General features: G+C 37.2%; 1 protein-coding gene across 1 annotated transcript in view; it reads right to left on the bottom strand.

Annotated features, from left to right (window-relative positions):
• Nucleotides 1-4,996: 4,996 nt before the first annotated feature.
• SH3TC1 (SH3 domain and tetratricopeptide repeats 1) overlaps nucleotides 4,997-20,075 on the bottom strand; it is a 33,052-nt gene continuing 17,973 nt past the window's right edge. Inside the window, exons 9-18 of the mRNA XM_009967014.3 lie at nucleotides 19,812-20,007; nucleotides 18,810-18,937; nucleotides 16,589-16,630; nucleotides 13,399-15,087; nucleotides 12,572-12,752; nucleotides 10,030-10,180; nucleotides 7,757-7,879; nucleotides 7,311-7,461; nucleotides 6,225-6,421; nucleotides 4,997-5,992 (exon numbers count right to left, since the gene is read on the bottom strand). Coding sequence (XP_009965316.3) covers nucleotides 5,762-5,992; nucleotides 6,225-6,421; nucleotides 7,311-7,461; nucleotides 7,757-7,879; nucleotides 10,030-10,180; nucleotides 12,572-12,752; nucleotides 13,399-15,087; nucleotides 16,589-16,630; nucleotides 18,810-18,937; nucleotides 19,812-20,007 — 3,089 coding nt within the window. The 3' untranslated portion in view covers nucleotides 4,997-5,761. The remainder of the gene's footprint in view (nucleotides 5,993-6,224; nucleotides 6,422-7,310; nucleotides 7,462-7,756; nucleotides 7,880-10,029; nucleotides 10,181-12,571; nucleotides 12,753-13,398; nucleotides 15,088-16,588; nucleotides 16,631-18,809; nucleotides 18,938-19,811; nucleotides 20,008-20,075) is intronic.

Below are 20,075 nucleotides of genomic sequence, written 5' to 3'. Positions count from 1 at the left end.
GCCATTGAATAACAACAGTGTACCTGTATTTGGAAATTTTTGTATGTTGTTAAATAGATAGGAATTGCTAAAGAGAAGTTATGAAAAAATGCAGAAATTAACTTGGGGGTTCGATACATCACTAAAACTAAGCCCTCAATTCTTCTAAAAACACCACCACCACCACCACCCAACTACAGTTGTTCATGACCAAAAGCTAAAATGTACAAGAACTTCAGAAAAGGAGGCCAAAAATTCAAGGTCACTTTTGGTCACTTCTTAGGCGCTTGCTTGTACGTCCTGATACCCGCATGCTGTTGATTTCTGCTATTACAAAAAGTGTCCAGTTATACTGGTATTATGTTAAATCTCCTTCCCAACAGACAAAAAGAAACAAGTGTGTTGTGTCTCAAACACATAACTATGGCATATATTAGAAAAGGCAGGCACACAGAAACGTATCTGCACTTAAAGCAAAATATGAGCAGGTGGATAATGGTCCATAACTCTTGATAAAGTCTTTTCCCATTTTGGGAATGGATTGGCTCCTGAGAAATTTCTCTCTCCCCTAGTTTATAATTAGACTAATAGAAAACAAATATCTAACACCAACTACTGGTGTTAGATATACTTCAGGAAACATTCAGAAAGAATCTGTGCTATTTTTAGAAAAGTAGAAATGCTCCATTTATAATGCTCATTCCAACTTCCAAAAAATTAAATATTTTCTGTGTAATGGTAAAATTCCCTTCTGTTGACTTGGCAGAGAAAGTGTACTTTGAGCAGATTTTATACATCTGCTACATCAGGAAAAACACCTGCTGAAAATTTTCAAGAGTTTCCCAGCACATAACTCTCTAAAGTAATTCAACATCTAAATGGCGTGTAAGTTTTACGTTATTGTAAATCAGAATAATCTTGTTTTGTTTGCCTTTTCATGCAAAAATACAATCCATTTAGTATGTCAGTGCACTGCAAAGGCAAATTAATGTGCCCCTCAGTGATTAAAATGCTAGATACAGATAAATATTCTGAGAAATTAAACATTATTTTTCTTCCCTTCATTACCTGAAATGGCAAAATGAAGGCAGAAAAGTGTTAGAAGCAAAACGTTCAGAGGAACATCTCCATAGCACTTCAGCAGACAATAACACTAGGCAGGCAAATTATATTAAATGGGAAAATGGCTATTAACTCTGCTAATATCTTTGGTACATTTTCAGGAAAAGTAATTTGTTCCACACATTAAGTATTTTTAATGTCACAGCCTAAAATACTATAGCACCAGGCTAGTACAAAGAAATTCATATGGCATTACTCTTGACAAAACAAGTAGCTTGTCACAAGTTGACCATTTTAAACTAATGCGAACAGTTTTCAGCATGTGCTTGCCTCTAACCTCATTTACTAGGTTTCTTCTCTACCCCAGTAATCTGTATTTGCACTTAAGTTTTCATGTTACCAATTAAAGCTGTGTACTACCTCAGAGCAGCCAATTTTCTCTAGGTTGTCTGTCAACAAGTTGGTTATCAGCATTTCAAAATATCTCAGAATTATTATCTTCAACAATTTTTACTCCCTGCAAGTGCTTCATTGCTTTGTTGAAGCATTTCCTTTGCGACAGAGCACACGGATGCTTGTCTGGGGAAGGTCTATGTTTCACTTGTCCTTGTAAAAGGGCTTGAAGACCTAGCTAGGCTCTAGATCACTTTTAAAGACATCATTTTTAAAGGCTTTTCTTGAGACGGTTTTGGTTTTGTTTGTTTGTTTTTAAGGTATTAGATTTCAGTCAGAAAGGAAGGGTAATGGAGGAACAGTGTGCTGCTTTAGGTTTCTGAATGCCTTTCTTAACCTTCTGGACTGGAGGCCGCTGATGCTAAGCTAGAGAGTGCCACCGCGTGGCTAGAGCCTCTCTCGGCTGGCAAACTGTACAGCTTGGTCCTGCAAAAAAAGAAGTGTTAAGATTAAGTGGATTAGGCCTTGAAAAAAGTAGCATGAAGCAGGCTTAACTTCTCTGATGAAGCCAAAGTTGTGAAAGTGGGGACATGAGAAAGCAGTAGAACTCTTATTCTGGTGAAAAAAGAGACTAATGGATACCCAATGACCCGGAATCCTGTGTGCCAGTTTCCACTCCAGAGACTGTTTTATGCAGAGGTGCTTCATGCAAGCCTTTCAGAGTATGAGTGAGGGAGCTCAGCCTTCCTTTACTCCAAAGTAAATTCCTTAGCAATGAGAAGACATGGCTGCACTTCCTTTTACACACACCCAGAGAGTGTGCAGAGTTTGGCATGTCTTTTTATGTAACCAGGAGAGGTGTAGAGAAGGACAGGCTCCTAGCCAAATGAGTAGGATACTCTCTATTTTCCTCTTCAGAAACATGAGCTTCTACGGGCTGAGGAAAGCATGGAGGTTGAGGTCACTCCTTTCCAGTAATTAAGCATTGCGTACCATGATAACATCACTACTATTCCCTTCCCATTTTAAAAATGAAGGGGTAACACTTGGCAACGTATGTCATTCCTGGATGAGAAACCATCGCAAGTGTCCAGCTCTGTATCTGACAAGGTTCTAGAGAAGTAGCTGCTCACAACCACCAGTTCATGCCTTCCTGGAAGCAGAACCTTGTTATTTCAAATGAAGCAGAAATACCAACCGTGTGTCAGTCAGTGCCTGCAGAGCTTTTAACAACTCAGCTGGGCTTTTTTGGTTCATTAAGAGTATAAAAATTTTGCTACTGACCAGCTATATAACAGGTTCTGTGTCAAAGCCCTCTGAATCTACATCTGCTTCCTATGTCTTTTTTTCATTTATCATTCAAACATCCCATTCCTCACTGTCTTTTCTAACAAAAAAGATTCTGCAGAGGTATGCTTTTTATACCCTATCTAGGATGCATCTAGACTCCATGCTGTTCTGCCTTTTTGCTTCATTAAACTAGAAAAACGTTCTACCAGTTTTCTCACTAGAATTACTCATTTACATAACAGCTATGGGAAAACAGTTTTATATCTCAGATAATCAGACTTCCATTTATAAAGGCTTGTACCTGGAAGCACACCAGGTAAGGTTCATCTCACCCATCTAGAGATTTCTACATTGTAAACAGTTGGCCATTCTTTGATGCTAAAGAGAATAGGGCCAGATAACAGGTATTTCCTGAAGAGAAGATGAATCTTACCACTTCTGATCAGAGGGAACAGAATTTAACAGTAAAATCCTCTAGCCCAGATTCAGTTCCCCCCCAGAATTTGTAAATTCCAACCTTTCTATCCAAGTGTATTGCACTCGTTATCACAGAATCATAAAATGATGTCATGCTTCCTAGAGGAAACTATATATTTAAAATCTTGGAAGGTTTTTAAGCAGTTTTTTAAAACCAAAAATGCCATTTATATATCTGATAGGAGAATGCAGTTCTTTGAAATCCTCTGCCTATGACTTAACCACACTAAATAGGAAAACACAGAATTCCTGTGTCATCAGAGCAAGGAGAGAATTCAGTACTGTCTTTTCAAAGGTTGGGTACATTTTTGTATGCTGTTCAACTGGCTTGATGGAAATGGCCAATAAATTCAGCATGGCATACACTGCCTAAGCACAATTTAACATTAAAGGGTGAATTAATAGTAAAGGACTGGATTGCTATGAAAGCAAAAATTCTGTGGAATCAAGGCAACAAGATGAAGTAGCAATAAAAGGAAGAAGATAGGTCTTATCAGCAGAACTGAATTCCAGATTAGGAAGTGAAGCTTCCCTTCACAGAATACAGAGACTGCCTGTGATTACAGCAATCAGAACCAGAGAGAGGTTATAAATTTATCTAGTCTGAAAGCCAAATGAAATGGAAAATAGACTGCCAAGCACTGAAAAGCAAATTGATGAACAGAGAGCAACATCCACAGTTTTCTGCACAAAACTCTGCAGCAATCATGGAGGACTTCTGTTGAGTTTTCAGGTCAAGGCAATGAAGAGCATATGGGATAATTAATTTCCCATGCTTAGTGGGACAATGTGACACCAGTCTGAATCTGAGTCTTCAGGGTAAGTTCCTAAGACACCCAAACAATAAACTTTCACCTTTAATGCTTAGTTCCAGTCTGAATGTGAGTGTCCAAAACAAATTGTGTGCAGAATTGCTTTGAGCAGTATACACATTTCTACAGTCAAGACAGTAGAGGTCTGATTCACTAACCAACATAAAGCTTTTCTATTTTTTAAAAGCAAAGTGCTGAGATATATTTAATAATGATGCATATTTACAAGCAAAGCACTATCATATTCATTATTTTAGCCATCTAATCCTCAGCATGAAACTGAAAACAGGAACACATAAGCTCTCTTTACAGTGTCAAAATAGAAAACAAAGAAAAAAAAATGCCTACTGTATCTTCTCTCCCTGTAGGGAAGAAGTCAAAACACTAATGAAAAATTCACAGGGTCAAAAAGACAACAGAGATCAGATACCTGAATGTATCTATCAAAAATGTTCAGTGTGCTGTGAATGACAGATTTTAGGAAAAGAAAGATTCTTAGGCAAAGAACCAAAGCACTGAGATTACATAACTGAGACCAGAAAAATAAAAGTTTGGGTTTTTGCACCTTTCCCCAGATTTGACAGTATAAGCAAATAAAATAATATGTAGAGCTGACAAGCCTTAGCTTGTTTCTAATACTGTGTGTACATCTTTCAAAGACATTTCCATACTTCCGTTCTTTGTAATATCTCTCAAAATTAAACTAGTGGTTTCCGTATGAAGTTCTTACTGAGAATGAAAAGGCATAATTTCAAAATGTATCTGAATATTTAATTGAAAGATTATCATACTTTTGAAACATTGACATTCCTTCTCAAAATATACAGCATTGCCTAATATGTAATTTCTACCATAACTTTGGTATGAAAATGTTTTGAGGCACAAATAGAACTATCAAAATTAACAATTTAGAATTTTTTCAATGAAAGTGAAGCAGTACATTTTTCTGAACATAAAGTAGTTATATGTAAAATGGTAGGAAATGCTGTAAAAAGTCATTGCAGACAATACTGACAGTTCTGAAAAGGGTCAGTTAAAAAAAAACCAGATAATTTGTCTTTGAAAAGAGGGCCTTCACATGACCACTGAAATCCACAAAACTACAACTTACATATTACTAGACACTTCTGTTCTGGAAACCAGTTAATTATTACAACATGTACATAAGTGTTTTCAGGTATTAGAGGATAAATCTTAACCAGTGCCTATAAGTACTGCAGTAGATTAATTTGATAGGAAATATGGGGTGATGTCTGGGGAGCTGGATCAAACCAATTCTCAAATACCCCACCTAACATGCTTGTGCAAATGTATTTACTTGATGTTGTAAAAATACTAGAGCTAGATCATACAAGAGCTAGGTCATGCAAAGAAAGCCAGAGATTGTATGGAGTGTTTTTTCTCTATAACACTTTAATTATTATTTTTAATTGTACTATGCATTGATCATTTTCTAGTATCCAGCTAGGCAGAAACAGATAGCAAAGAAAAATTTAGTTAAAAAAAGACTGTAGGGTTTTGGTTTTAGTTCTCAGCCTGATCCTTAACAAGTACAAGACTGTAAATTTTGGAGACAATTAAATGTAGTTCACTGTCATATAAACTGGTAATTTAGTCTGGGATGCTGAGTTCCAGCTTACAGCACATGTATAATGGAACACTGAATGCATTCTGCATCCTCCTACAAAGCCAGTGCAATATTTCTTTAGGTACTTCTGCAGCTGTTAGGCTGCATTTTCCAAATATGCTTATGAACTCTTATAACACTGATTAGGAGCTAGATTTATTCTCCTAACATTCAGCTCTGTTGCAAAGGTTCTTGCCTTCTGATAGAAGAAGAGAGACATTTCCCGATCCACAAGGAAGTTATGGTAGATTATTGCAAGTCTTGTATAAATCTTCAGTTGAGCTTTCTTATTGCCCAGGTCCATGGCAGCAGCAAGTGCCAAATGATAATAGCCTGCTGCATCAAAGGGATCCTGAAAAAAGAGACACAAAGATAGTACCTCTATAGTACAGCTGGTGTAAGAGGACATCCAACCTCAGTTTATTAGGTATCAAATGAGAATAATATAGATTGCAAACTTCAGTAGGTTTTGTCACTTTACTATTTACATTCTAAAATCATAAAAACAGAATGTGGTAAAACCTGACATTATGAAGCATTAGTCTATGTAACGGTTTTCTGCAGTGGTTTTTAGTATCTCTTACCTTAAGGTCATAGAATATAATGTCTCCTAAGATCAAGTACACCTTGACGTAATACAGTGTTTCCTCCTCAAACTCCAGAGGAGAGGAACAGAGGGACAAGGCCTTTAAATAAAAGTGTTCAGCTAGTTCACAGTGACCCAAATGGTGATGGATGACAGCCAGCCGATGGTAAGCTATTCGTTCATTTAGCTGATTTCCTAATGAGATAATGTATGAGTCAGGATAAAACCAAAGAGACAAAGTAGTCAAATTGTCTCAAATCACAATACTTCTATGCTATTTTAAATTTATTTCTATATGGTATTTGCTGAGCTTTTATTGAATAAAACTAATTTTGCTCAAGAGGTACATGGCTAAAACATGCCCTTTAAGAAAAATCCCACAGAATTCCTGAATTTCCCACTGTAAGATTTGATGGTGTCTGGGATTTTCTTAAGAAATAAATACATTCATCTCTCATATATAGACATATACACCCTGTGCATACTTACAAAGCATACAAATAGATTATTATGGAAGTAATGAAAGAAAGCTAATAGGATTAAAGACTCCCTTGCCCCTCTCAGTACATACTTTACATCAAAAATTATGACAAAAAGATGATTTTCAGGCTGATCAAAATGACTTGTCTGTGTTTGTATGGAGTGGTGAGAGAGTTCTTTATCAGTTGAACAGTTCTTGAACTTGAAGAATAGTAATTTTTGACACTAGCTCTATTGTTTTTGATTATCCTAGGTCGGTTCACCAGGAAGGCTGTGAGCAAATCTGAAAGTATATGACACTCAAAAACCTCTTGGAACATTATTAATCAGTATTATATCTTAGCTGTTAGAAGCACACTCAGTTTGGAGTTGGAATACCAGGCTTAATTCTGTGCTCCACCAGAGGTTTTCCATATGAACTTGGATTTAGAAGAGGCAGCAATAAAGGTGTTCATTCTTGAACGGAGGCAAAAATAGCTATAATAGTATTGTTATGAAATCGTGGCAAGCAATCTGACTGAATTCAAAGGAATAAAACTTTTTAGAATCCTGCCATATTTTAGAGATATCATTCATATTCGGGTATAATTGAAATTGGTCTTACCTAAATTTACACTGAGCATGAGAGATGCTCTTGCATATTCCAGACTTTCCTCATAAACCTTCAGATTCACCAGCAATTCCACAAGTTTATTGCATAATCTGAGTTCAGTGTTTTTGTTGCCAGTCTGAATAGCAAGTGGAAGAGCCTTGTCCTGAAATGTATAACAACAGCTTAGATACAGCTAAACCAAGATGTGCACTGACAGGCTTCCATTTATGTCATGTCAAGCAATTTCTGGTTTCATTTTTCTCTTTGCTTATAACATATCTTACACCCAGAAGGGGAGTTGAAACAGGTGATACCTATTAACACCATGACAAAGTACTCAGCTGCAGTAGGTTATAAACTATTTGCTGAGAGGACCAGCTTTTGGTTCAGCATCTGTAGAACACCCGCTATGATGGGAAGGTACATAACTATTGATGCAGTAGAAAAACTGCACAAACCCTGTAGAAAGTCACTGCTTTCTCCTTTTCCCAAGTACCATTGAAAAATATGTCTCCAGCAGCTTCAAACAATTCCATTCCTAAATTTGGATCTCCTGTGTGAAGAGCAGCATCTTGAGCAACCTGAAAAGAAAACAAGGAATAGGGAAAGAAAGAAAATAAATCTTGGTTACTTCTTGGTAAAAAAAAAAACAAAACAAAACAAAAACAAAACAAAACAAAAAAAAAACACAAAAAAACCCAAAACACCAACATACATATTATCAACTGAAAAAAGATCTTGTTAAGGCCTCTCTTCTCATTCTAAGATAGAAAAGGTTATCATTGATGAGACCATGCTCTGTCTTTTTTGGTACCCTATTTTTGAGCAGCCAGCGGCAGCTCCTTAAAAAAGAAGAGGACAACCTGGGCAGATATAGTGTTTTGGTCACCCTTTCACTTGCAACAGTATCCTGCTACCTTTATCAGCACATAGCACTCTAAAAACAGTAGTGAATTCGATATCTGCCACATATTAAATTTTAATTAGATTGAACTCGTAAATTCTAGTTGCAAGTTAGATGTTGCTAATAGTACAGATTTAAAAGCTTTTGAAATGAATTCTCTAAATAAGTGCAGTTCTACTGTCTTGTTCATCTGAAGTAAATATATGCCATGTTAACAAAAAGGATTTCGTGAAAGGCAACATGCATCCTCCCCAAAGCAAGAATAGCAGGACACTCAGTTATTGATAGAACAAGTAGTAATGTGAACAGGGACTTTTACACCTTGGCTTTGTAATCTTTAGTTTTCAATTTGCATTCAATTAATTGAGTCCAGCTCTCTACTTAAGCACAACGTCAGTGATCCTTTCCCAGCTATTTTGGCTTCAGGCACCTACAAACTCTATTGTATCACATTGTGGAAGTTGTGTTTTACGTGCAAGTTAAGGTGTGATGACTTGCACGAATTACTGACACAGTGGTCAACCTTTTAGTGGGCAGATTCCTGCTTTGAGATGGACAGGCACTGACACTTCTCTAAATACCAGGTTCCATACGTGCACAGTATGAAATACTCATGCATGTCCCTAGCCCACTCCTCCTCTTGGAGGAAATAAAGCAGATGGAGAAAATCTCACATGCCAATTTGGCTTTTGTACCACCAGGTGACTGACTTGGGGGCTATGAGCTAAAATCATTTAGCAAAAGAAGGAACAGTCCCTTCTTGTAAACACATTTATTCAGTTTTCCTGGTAAACATTCAAAAATGTAGCTTAATTGAGATAAAAATTCATTAAAGTGGCCCCACATATTGTGTCTCTGTACATTTTAACCATGAACTTGTTTCCTATGTTTTCTTGGTTTGTGTATTTTTTTTCAAAGCATCTTAATAACAGGTGTCTGATTATTTTAGGGATCATATTTTGGTACCACTCATACAGCAGCCAAGACTCAGATCTTACTGTATCAGGTTTTGTATACATCCTGCACTACAAGGCAGCGCTCTCCCTTGCAGTGGGAGAGAAGTATTTTTAACTCCTTTACAAAAGCAATAAACTAATTCCCCAAATACTTCAGCAAATGCCTAGAAGCCATATAGATGACAGAGTCAGATCTGGGATGAAGTGCAGCTCTGAGAAAGATTCCGGATCTCGGATCATCCAGTTTTAGCAGCTACAAGGGCTGTTTCAGGTCGTCTTTCAGTCTGTTTTAGCACAGCAGGAAAATCTGCAGGAGGTCTCAGTTGGGTGGGTGGGAGGGGGGTGGGCGGTCCGAGGTATACAAGCCACATGCCTCTGGTCTCACTGTTGCAAAGGCAGCAGCAACTCCAGCTGGCTCCGTGCTGTGCACAGCCACAGAAGGTAAGCTTTACATGCTTTGGAGGTGCTTCCTAAAGAAGCTACTCTCTTCCTGGGGATCTGGTGCACAAGACAATATGCTAAGGTGATTATTATCTATTACCCACCAGCATGTAGTATGCATATATGATTTGATTGCTGTGGTGCTGTAGAGCTGGTAGACGATAATGAAGAAATACACAGAATTTACAACAGAGCAAGCACTAAGAAAGGTCACTGCTCAAAATCTTTCTACAGTCAAGCAACAGATTCAAACAGAGCACCAATGGAAAATGCTGAGACATTCAGCTCTTAAGCATTACATAAATGGTGTTACTATATGTTCAGCACATCAGTTAGCAAAGTCTCTGGGATTGTTATATTAAATTACTCTTACCGTGCCACCTGCACCATGTTGACAACATGTGCATGCCTGTACGCGTTGACAACATACCTGAATATAAAGATCCACAAGCTCATTCTGCCTCAGAACATAATATATCTTTCCTGCCCGTAGCCAAGCATATGCCTCTTTCTCTTTTTTCTGGAGATCTATAAATATTCCAAGGCTTCTCTTGGTGTATTCCAGAGCTGACCTGTAAGCCCTGAAACAGGAAAAACTGCTAATCACTGAGGGGTTCTTCAGAATTGCAAATGGTTTTCTTCAGTGAGAAAAGCTTTGTTAATGTACAAGACAATCTGTTTCCCCTTTTCAATGCTCAATTTTAATTTCTCATCTACGTTATGCTAGCAACTAGCAAACTCAGAATTTTTCATCTTCCTTCTTTTGTTCAATCTATGTTTCCTGTTAGATTGGTATCACAATGTATTATTTCAATATAGTTCAGTTTAGATGCGTCCTTTCCCTACCTCAGGCTAGTGACAGGTGGGAGAAAAAAAAAAAAAAGAAAAAAAATCTTTCCTCGTCTTTAGGTCTTCTATCATTTATGACTTTTTCCTAGAAAGCTCAGAAGGGAATTTAATCTGTACATATTTTTCTAAAATCACCTAAGTATCTGCTCTAAGCACAATTCAGATTAATCAGCAATTGTAGAAAAACTTGGGGGGCAGGGTGGAAGCAAGCGAACAGGACACTTCGTGACCAGTTCTAGAAGCATCTAAATTATCAGATCATTTGGCAGTGGAATTGCCTTTAAGTGTATACCAGAAATAGAAACCCCAGATTTATTAAATCTTTCTGACTTATATTAGATTCCCATCACCTTGACCTGGTGCATTTCCTCCAAGCACAAGACACAAATGTATTAAAATATAATATGAACTGTGCAGTTACAGTGAATCCTTACACAGTACATATTTAGAGCAGCCTACTTAGACCTCCAAAGAGATACGAAACAAATCCAAAAGTAATACGCTCCCTCCTATTTCACACTATCAAGATTTCAGTTCTGTCTCAACAAGTTATCTCATCAAGGGAAAGAAAAAAATAGAATGTTTTTACCACTTTCTGATTCTTACAGAAATTGAAGAGACCTGCCACTCCTTTTATACTCATGAGAGGAAGTAAAGATCCACTGAACAAGCCTGACATTTCAGTCTTCTCTTTGTTGCTAACAAGCTGCTAACATGAGGAAAGGCAATGTAGTTGAAGTAGTCCAACTCAGCCCAATTACGGAATGTTACTTCCATCCCTCCTTCAGAGTTTTTTCTTTTACATCAGACAGAAGATATACCAGTCCATAACCCAGCACAGCAGCTGGAATGGGTCAAACTATGTCCGCTGACATGGCCACAATCATTTACAACGGAGGTGGTGACACTAAGGACATCACTGGTTTTGTTACTTCATGACAGACACATATCCTTGTTGCTTAGGGCTGTTAAAGAATACCGTGATACTCTGGTCTAATATCATATTGAGTCTGTGCTATTATCTGGTAGTCTGCTAAGGTTACACAGCCAACATCTGGGAGCCAGGCTCCTAGGATACATACATTTTATGTACTACATGCACACAAAGCAGCATCTTCTCCAGCTAGTGAAATCCTTCTGCAAATTCCAGGTAGTTTGAAATCTTAACCAACTCCTTTGACTTTAGACTAGCCAAAGGACGTTCACTAACTATATCATTAAACAGCAATGAACAAAGCAAAATAAATTAGTTGACATACTAGGAAAGTTAGATGCTTGGACTACAGCCACTTAAAGCTAAAATAAGCATCTACTCTCTTTCTGCAACTGAGGATAATTTTTCTATCCTTACTGAGACATGCCTGAAAATAACTGAATCTAAAGTGACTCCCTGAAGTGAGATACAGTAAGGGGGAAAAAAAAAACCAGAAACAAAACAAACAAAACAGACAAAGCTACCTTATAAAAAACACTTTAAAAACTGTCTAGAGAAACCTCTAAGTTTCCCCAGTACCTGTTGGTAACTATAAATTGACTTGTGCAGTCTTTTTTCAGTAAAGCAAAGCAAAACTTGCTATTCTGAAAATAAGAGGAGCATAGAAATTGCTGGAGACTCTCACTAAGCAATTTTGCACATAGGCTTTCTGCTTAATAAGTTTAGAAAAAAGCATTTCCTCAATAGAAACACTTAGAGATAATTTGATGTCTGACCTGTTTGGAATATGTCATTTGATTTCTATTGAAAAAATGGTCTTGTAAAAATCTATCATCACAAACAAGTCATCTGTCAGCAATAATCATAGAGCTATAGCAGTCATCAAGAGTTGCATAACATACAATACCTTTAAAATGTATTCACACAGATTTCAAAAATAATTTGGCTCTTGAAGTAGATCCAATCCCTACTGAACATCTTGTCTCCCTTCAGAGATGATAGTTACTTTAACAAATAATACAAGAGAAGTCTCCTCTAGCACTGGTAAAGTGCTATCAATTCTGATAGTGAATTGGCAAAGCAGAGAGAAAAAACTCAGTTATATTCAACCACTGCAAAAACGTAGATCCTTTAGCATGACAGAAAAGTTACAATCAGAATAAAAGCAAAGTCATTCAGCATGTCTCACCTTTCTGTTCCTAAAGACAAATAGAGCTGACTAATGGTTTCCAAAATTTGTCCCTCCAGAACTTTGTTGGACATCTTTCTGGCTAAAGATAGTTGATATTCATTGTAGATGACACACTGAGCTTCATTGGGAACAACTGTACTGTAGAACTGACACAGCAGTTTAATTGCTTGCAGCTGACCTAGGAGAACAGATTGGAAATACTAACATGAACCTCCTTTTTAAAATGAAAGTTAATCAATTCTTACTGTTTCACAAATCACAGCACAGTCAATAACAATAACAAGAAGATTCCACTGCCAGTTTCTTCACCCCCAAAGTTAACAAAGCGTAGAATTTACTTCAAACAATCTCCAGAATAAATAAAAATCAGTCACCTTACCTGTATAAGCTGCCTTAATCATGGTAACAAGAGTAAATAAAGCATGGATCTTCTAAATACAACTATTTTATGCAAAAGTAATCCAGATTTCAGATTGGTTTTGTACTTTTAAACTCATCTGGTGTTGTTTGTACTGCCAATGGTATCATAACTATTTTAAGTATTATTGAACATAGAAATCTCTAGACTTCTTACTAATTAAGTTGTTATTTTTCTCTTAATTCATTTTCTCTATCATTTCTGACAAAGCTAAGTACCACAAGAAGGACAAGCCAACATGTATTTCTTTCTTCACCATTATGGGACAGAGCAAAGATTTCAGTTGCTTCAATATCTGCCACATAACTGGACATAAAATGTTGTTTAAGGAACAACATGCCCATATACAGACATTCCCAGACAGGGTACATTTTGTAATTTTAAGAGGGAAAAAATCCGTACTTACTTTCCAGATGACTTGTCTCCATTGCAACCAAAAAAGCCCATTCATAATAAAACCTTCCTTTTTCTCTTTGAGTTCCACCAACATAGTAACATCCCAACTGAAGGAGGACTTGGATAAAGTCTTGGCCACAATCCAGACTTGGAAGTTTGGCAAACAGTTTCACTGCCCTGAGATAATAATGTTCTGCCAGCTTGCTGGCTGCTGCATGCAGGCAGAGTGCCCCAAAATTAGCCAGGGCTATAGCTTGGTTATGGGTCATGTCGGCCTCTTCTGAAAGACGCAATGCTTTGTAGTAGCTCTCGGCAGCTTCTTTTGTATTGTTTGTTCTTTTCAAAGCAATAGCAAGCATATTATAAGCGATACCTAGTTGTTGAGGATTGCTCCATGAAGAGTCTACAACAGCATTTAAAATGCCTAAAGCCACATCATGTTGCCTGTAAAGAATGTATAACCAAGCAAGTGAAACCAAATAGTTAATAGTTTCCTCTGGCTTAGCAGAAACTTCAGAATCCAGTGCTTTCATCATGTAAGCAATAGCTTTTCCATACCTTTTGTGGTGGCTGTACAGTTTTGCTAAGCTAAGATAGATAGTGCTGTATAGTCCTTGCTGCTCATTAGTAAACACAGAGGAAAGTGCTTGTATGAGGTAAGGTGCAGTTTGGGATGGGAGTATTTGTCTGAGTTTTCCCAGGCTATAGAGCTTGGGAGCATTTTTGATGACTAAATCAATCCTTTTCAAGGAATCTGTTAAAGTATTTGGGCTCTGAGAAGAGGCAACATTTGTGCAACTTAATACAATGTGTGGCAAGCACTTTTCATTGTAGGATTCTGCTAGTTTGAAATAACAGTTGTTTGATAAGTTGTTTTGTAAACCCAAGTCATTAAGCAACAGTTGAAACCTTTCCAGGAATGGCAGTGCCTCTTCATACTGTTTGTGTACACTGTAGTGTTTTGCCAGTAGAAAGCACGCCCTTGCCTCTGCATGTTTGTTCTGGCTCAAAATTGTCCTCTTCAGAGCATACTTCAGAATATCTGACTCCAGGTCAGCACTGCAAATGTAGTTGGGAATTCCCATGAGAAGAGACGTAGCCTTGTCAAAGACATGAGCACATTTTTCTTTGTTCTTCTGTGTCAAGTAGATGACTGCTAGATTTGTATAAAGAGCAATTACAAAGTACAAATCACTAAACCCTCCAGCTATTGCTCCCAACGCTTCCTCAAAATACACTCGAGCTTGGGAAAACTTCAGCTTTTTGACACTGAGCCTGCCTAAGAGAAAGCATAGCCTTGCTAGTGCCCAGGCCATACCTGCTTTCTTTGCTGCTTCCCTTGCTAATCTAAAAAAGCTAACCAGTTGTTCTTCTTCTGAAAACCCATAAAACAGGCTATCGATAAATGAATAAGAGAAGTCATACAGGTTTTTGAAGTTTCTGTCATACTCTTTCCTATTTAAGAAGAGTATCAATGACTCAAAGATGTCAGACGCTTGAATATCATCTTGATGTACATGGAAGCAAGGTCCTTCAGGTTGAGAAAAGATTTCCTTATTTGGAGAGCTAGCAGAATCTTTTCCTTCAGTAGTTGGCTCTTCTGCCTGGGTGGCCTCCAAATTCTTGAAATTCTTCAGGAATTCTTCTATCTTGCCATTCTTGCTAGTGGATCCTGTGCTAGAATGTGAACATGGAATTTCTGAAATACAAAAATAAATTTCAGATCACGAGTTCATGTGTGCATGCACACAAAGAGACTTGATAGACCAACAAAAATATTTATCAGTAGAAGATGCTGTTTGGAAAACATTATGTAAACATACTGCATTTCTTAACAGTATGTCTAGAATACAAGCCAAAGGTGGGAAAAGAGAGACATCTAGGACCAGGGAGGAACAAGTGGGGGGAGACTGGAGGAGTTGGGATAAACAGTACTAGCCACATCTAAGCAGGTATACTCAAAGGGTATACACTGAATGCACATGCTCTGTTCTGTGTGTATATGAGCAAGAGAGGATCTGGCTGTGAATTAAAATTCAGACTAGTTGGTAAGCAGGAGAAGACCAGAATCTGGAAAGACCCAAGGTCTGAACTGGAGGATGCATAAAGGGCCCAATGTCAGGGCATGGATGGACTCGAGGACCAAGGGATCTGTGTATTTGTGCATGTGAGTTGAGTAAGGGTATGCCTATGTCCTGGTGGAAAACTAAGGCGGGTTAGCCAGGGAGGCTGCATAAAACTGTTATTTGAGTTGCTGAAGTCTAATGTGGGTGCTGTGAGAGTGCCTGCAAAGGTCCTGTTCTCCTGTCCACATTGCCTTTGTGTGGCCCACCATGCGTGTGTAACGTAATAGGATTTCTTTCAAATACCAACCCTGATTCTCTGATAGCACAAATTAACTTTCTCAGAATTACCGAGTTTATGGTGATTGATGTGGTCATTGATCTAAATACTCCTAGTACTGACATCGTTGAATATCTTACAAATATAAAACAAGACAGACATGCCATCATTTCTTTAGTCCTCCCACTGTTTTCCAGGCAAAGTAATAGGGCAGGGACTAGGGATGTAGTTTGCAGTCATAGTCAGTGTAAAACTTACAGCTGCATATCAACAGGAGCTTATTGAAGTTGCAGATTTAGAGCTCAGTTTCCTTAGAATCTAATTTCTGAAACTGTTAAGCTGAATCATAAATATGAAAATTGATATTTAGAAAAATGTAGTATAAGTAAGGATAGTGACAGCTTAGCAACTAAGTGCCAAAGGGAAATCTGCATCCTCGTCAAAATATCTCCTTTAGGAAATATATTTATGGGATGAAGTTTTCGAGCAGATGGAAAATCTGATGGAATTCAAAGTCAGCACTTGCTGGGTGCCCCATAATCAGTGTTTTGCCCTGTTAAACTATGAGGAGGGGTCGATGGGTGGTGCATTTGTATGTGTCGCAACAGTAAAAATGAGTCATACAGTTTGCAATTGGACATCAAGGTCCAAGCCAGACATCCGGTATCAGTGAAAACCCACAATGTCTTACAGCAAAACCTAGTGAGAAGGGATTACAGCAAAACCTAGGAAAGCAAACAATGAGAGAAGAAAGTTATAATGTGAAGAGGTATTAGAAAGAAAAGCTGGCAAAGATACTAAAAGTACCAGAAGTAGCATTAAATCTATATAAAAATTGTATACATATGAAGTATTACCACATTCATGAGCTTTCTGAAATTCTGGTTCTTCTAATTGGTCTGTAAAAGAAAAAAGCAATGTTAGTTACGCTATTTTTGGTCTTTTTCAGTTTTAATATCCTAAAATAAGGCTATTTTTTAGTTCAAAATTCTTTGTTGGAAGAATTGAATGTGTCCTGGAAATTAGAAGAGAAGAAATTTCCAAGTCTGACCCAAAGCTAACAGATACTAGGGACTTACTCTCCTGCTGATATAATTCACTTATTTTTAAATGGTTATCATCATGCACCTACCACTGCTCAAAGTTGGGGAGACATCTGCATATAACAGTTAGAATGAAAACCAACCTGTTCTGCACAAGGGATGCATCGCTATTGCATTAAAATACAAGTGGGCAGTGTAGATGCAGTCATTCCCCACAACATGCCCCTAAAATGAGGTAACAAAAAGCCTTAAATATTACTGAAATAAGTTTTAGAGTCACTCCTGGGGTGTGAGGAGTATGATTATTTAGGGTAGTTTGTTTAGAGAAGAGTGTCAAACTTTTGTGGCCATTCCAATACCATGCAGATGAAAACCCCCTGTATCTTCTTTTAAAAAGTGTATCTTTAAATTCTGTGGACCTTACGACTATAGATCTAGTTTAAAATGTTAAACATAGCACATATGCAGAACATTTAAGAATTACTATTTTGTGTAGAAGATATTTCTCAAGGTATTTCAGTTGTCATGCTGCATTTTGGGATAGATTCACTGTCTTTCATATACCAGATGCAATGTAAGTGGTACTGAGGTTATGAATGTTATATCTAAAAGCAGGGGCTCACAGAACTATGTCAGTCTAAGCTGATGGAAAGCTATTTTACTAGCCTTTAGGAATGAGCTCTCACTGGCTTTCTACATTTGGATCACCTTTCTTTAAATGCTTTCCTAACTTTGGTGGCCAAATGCCACAGATGTTTACAATAGTCATAATTTAATGTTCTGAATATCTAATCGGGGAAATGCTTGTGAGTAAACACTTCTCATTAGATTGATGTAGATGGAAGGAATCGAGGACCCATTTACTCAGATCACACAACAAAAGACCAAGTGAATATTGAAAATGCTTTCTCTGGGTAAGTCATGTTGATCAATTGTGCAGTGTAAGAGAAAAAAAGTGATAAATATGGTACTATTATCTGGGGAAGATGTGAAAAGTTGGCACCTGTAAAGATTAGGGAGGAGTTGAGATGTGGTGAAAAATGTGCAACAGGCAACAATAGCAGTATGTCCATTAAGCACATGAGATTGTTTTAGAACCTAATAGAGGTCTCGAGCTTTTGTTCCCAGGCTTTTAATTTGAGCAAGGAAGGTAAGATTTGGAATCATTTTGCACACTGACCTAAGTTGCATTTTGAAGCTCAGGTCTGACATGCTTTAGTTATTTTTCACATACACACACCGATTTCCAGAATTAAAGCAATGCACCGGAGTTAAGCCTACCTACTGGCTCATTTCAAATTGGAGCCTGCAGGCCCATCTCTTAGGATGGCACTAATGGAGATAAAATTTTGTTAGATATTTGACAAGAATACACATCGCTACAGAACAGCCTGTGGTGGGATATGAAATTGCTGCTCCAGTTCAGCAAGACTTATATAATAGTGAAACACCAATTATCTCAATTAGTTTATGTAAATCATGAGCACTTAGAGAAATAACAGCTGTATCAGAGATGATGTAGCTAAAAGTATATATTTTTTCTTTGTATGAATAGATTTTGCTATTTTTCTGTGCATTTGAAAGTTAAACCAAGTACAAAGAGGTTTATGTTTTCATTAGCTGTCAGTAATTATTATGCCACCTTTCCTAAGATGAATAAAAAGCCAGCAGTATTTGGGTGAACATACAGCCTTTTATAATGCAGCACTCTGACATTTGAAAGCTTGAAGATCTGTTCAGCCTGGAGTTTTAAAAATCCTGCTGTTTAATTCACTCAAAAAAAGGACAAAAGAAGATTTACAAATGCTCTTCTGGGAAAAGTCTTCCGTCACCAGGAAAGTAACAAAGATGATATAAAGGATTTTTCCATGTCATAACTATGATCAAACTGAATACCAAGATATTTCAAAAGAGATGTAAAGGCTGGAATCTCATTAAAATAAATTAAAAAAAAAAAAAAGGTATCCGTTATAACAGGGATACAGGAGCAGCACATGTATCTTGTGCAGTAAAAAGGAGTACAACTCATACTTACCTATTCTGTACACAGAGCAAACATCTGTGATGGAGGCTTGTTTCAACAAATTTATCACTTCTTCCAAATTTTTTTCTTTTGAAAAGAAAGATAGCTCTTCTGCTTCAAGAAAATCCAGATCTTGTGGTCTAACAAAGAAAGGAACAACTCTGAAGTTATCTGAAAGCAGATTTGGCTTGAGGTGCTCACTGCATCAGTCCAATTGGAGCTTGGTAAAGAAACTAATAAGTCTTGTTGTGTACAAAATTAGTATCAGTCGTATTTATAAACATACATACAAACTGATAGTAACTATCTTTGCAGCTAACAGTTTCTGCCATATCAAAGTAAGTTTTATGTCTATCTGTGCCATGGTATAGCATTTTATGAGAGACTTTATTAAAAGCACAAATCTTTAAGGACATTAGGGTATTGATTTTCTAATATAAGCTTAAAATTACACATCAAATGGACCTGTAAACAACATTTAAGAACTCCTTGTTTCAGCATGCAAACAGGCCAGATATATTAGTAACAGGAGCCTATTTACATGGTGCCAATGTGTGCTGAAATGTACACTTTTTACAGGTTTCTGTCTGCATTATGAGCAATTATTTGTAAGAGCAGCCCTATTTAAAGCAAGTTAAGGCCTGTAATTGAGGGTACTAGTAAAAACAGAACTTGGGCACTTTAATATAGATCTTGAGAGTCCAGCAAAAATGAAATCTTCTGCAAGAGTAAAGTTTCTTGGATCTTGCGTTCCAAAGAACAGTGACTGAAAGAGATCCAACAACTAGAGCAACCCCTTTTCCCACTAAGAAACTTGGGTACAGGCTGATAATATGTTCCAACATTTAAACAGACTTTATATTCCAATTTCTCTGCATTTGTTTTGACTGATACACACTATGACAAAAACAACAAAAAACCAAAACAACAAAAAATCCAAACCAAAACAAACCCTGAGTTTATTTTAAAGCTCAACAAAGTCTTTTTTTTATGCGTTAAATACATATCACTTACTTATATCTAGATAAATCCAGTTTAACATGACTTGTCTTTACAAAACCTATTTGGCCAGTAAACTCATGTCTTCCAAGAAACCATTCCATGCATTCAATGAAGTAGCCAAGGATCTCAATTTTGTCCCCTTCCTGGAAACTCATCTCTTCTGACACAATACTTTCATAATTCATCACAGCTAGACAGCATCCCATTGCTGTGTAATAAGGAAATAAATAATAATTTGCAGATAAAGTAATTTAACAATATGCTTAATAGAATAGC

Source organism: Tyto alba, unplaced genomic scaffold (assembly GCF_018691265.1).
Source record: "Tyto alba isolate M040663 unplaced genomic scaffold, T.alba_DEE_v4.0 Super-Scaffold_6, whole genome shotgun sequence".
In the NCBI taxonomy this organism is placed as follows: Eukaryota; Metazoa; Chordata; class Aves; order Strigiformes; family Tytonidae; genus Tyto; species Tyto alba.
Note: the sequence above shows the minus strand (reverse complement) of the source record. Positions and strands in the feature narration are given on the sequence as shown.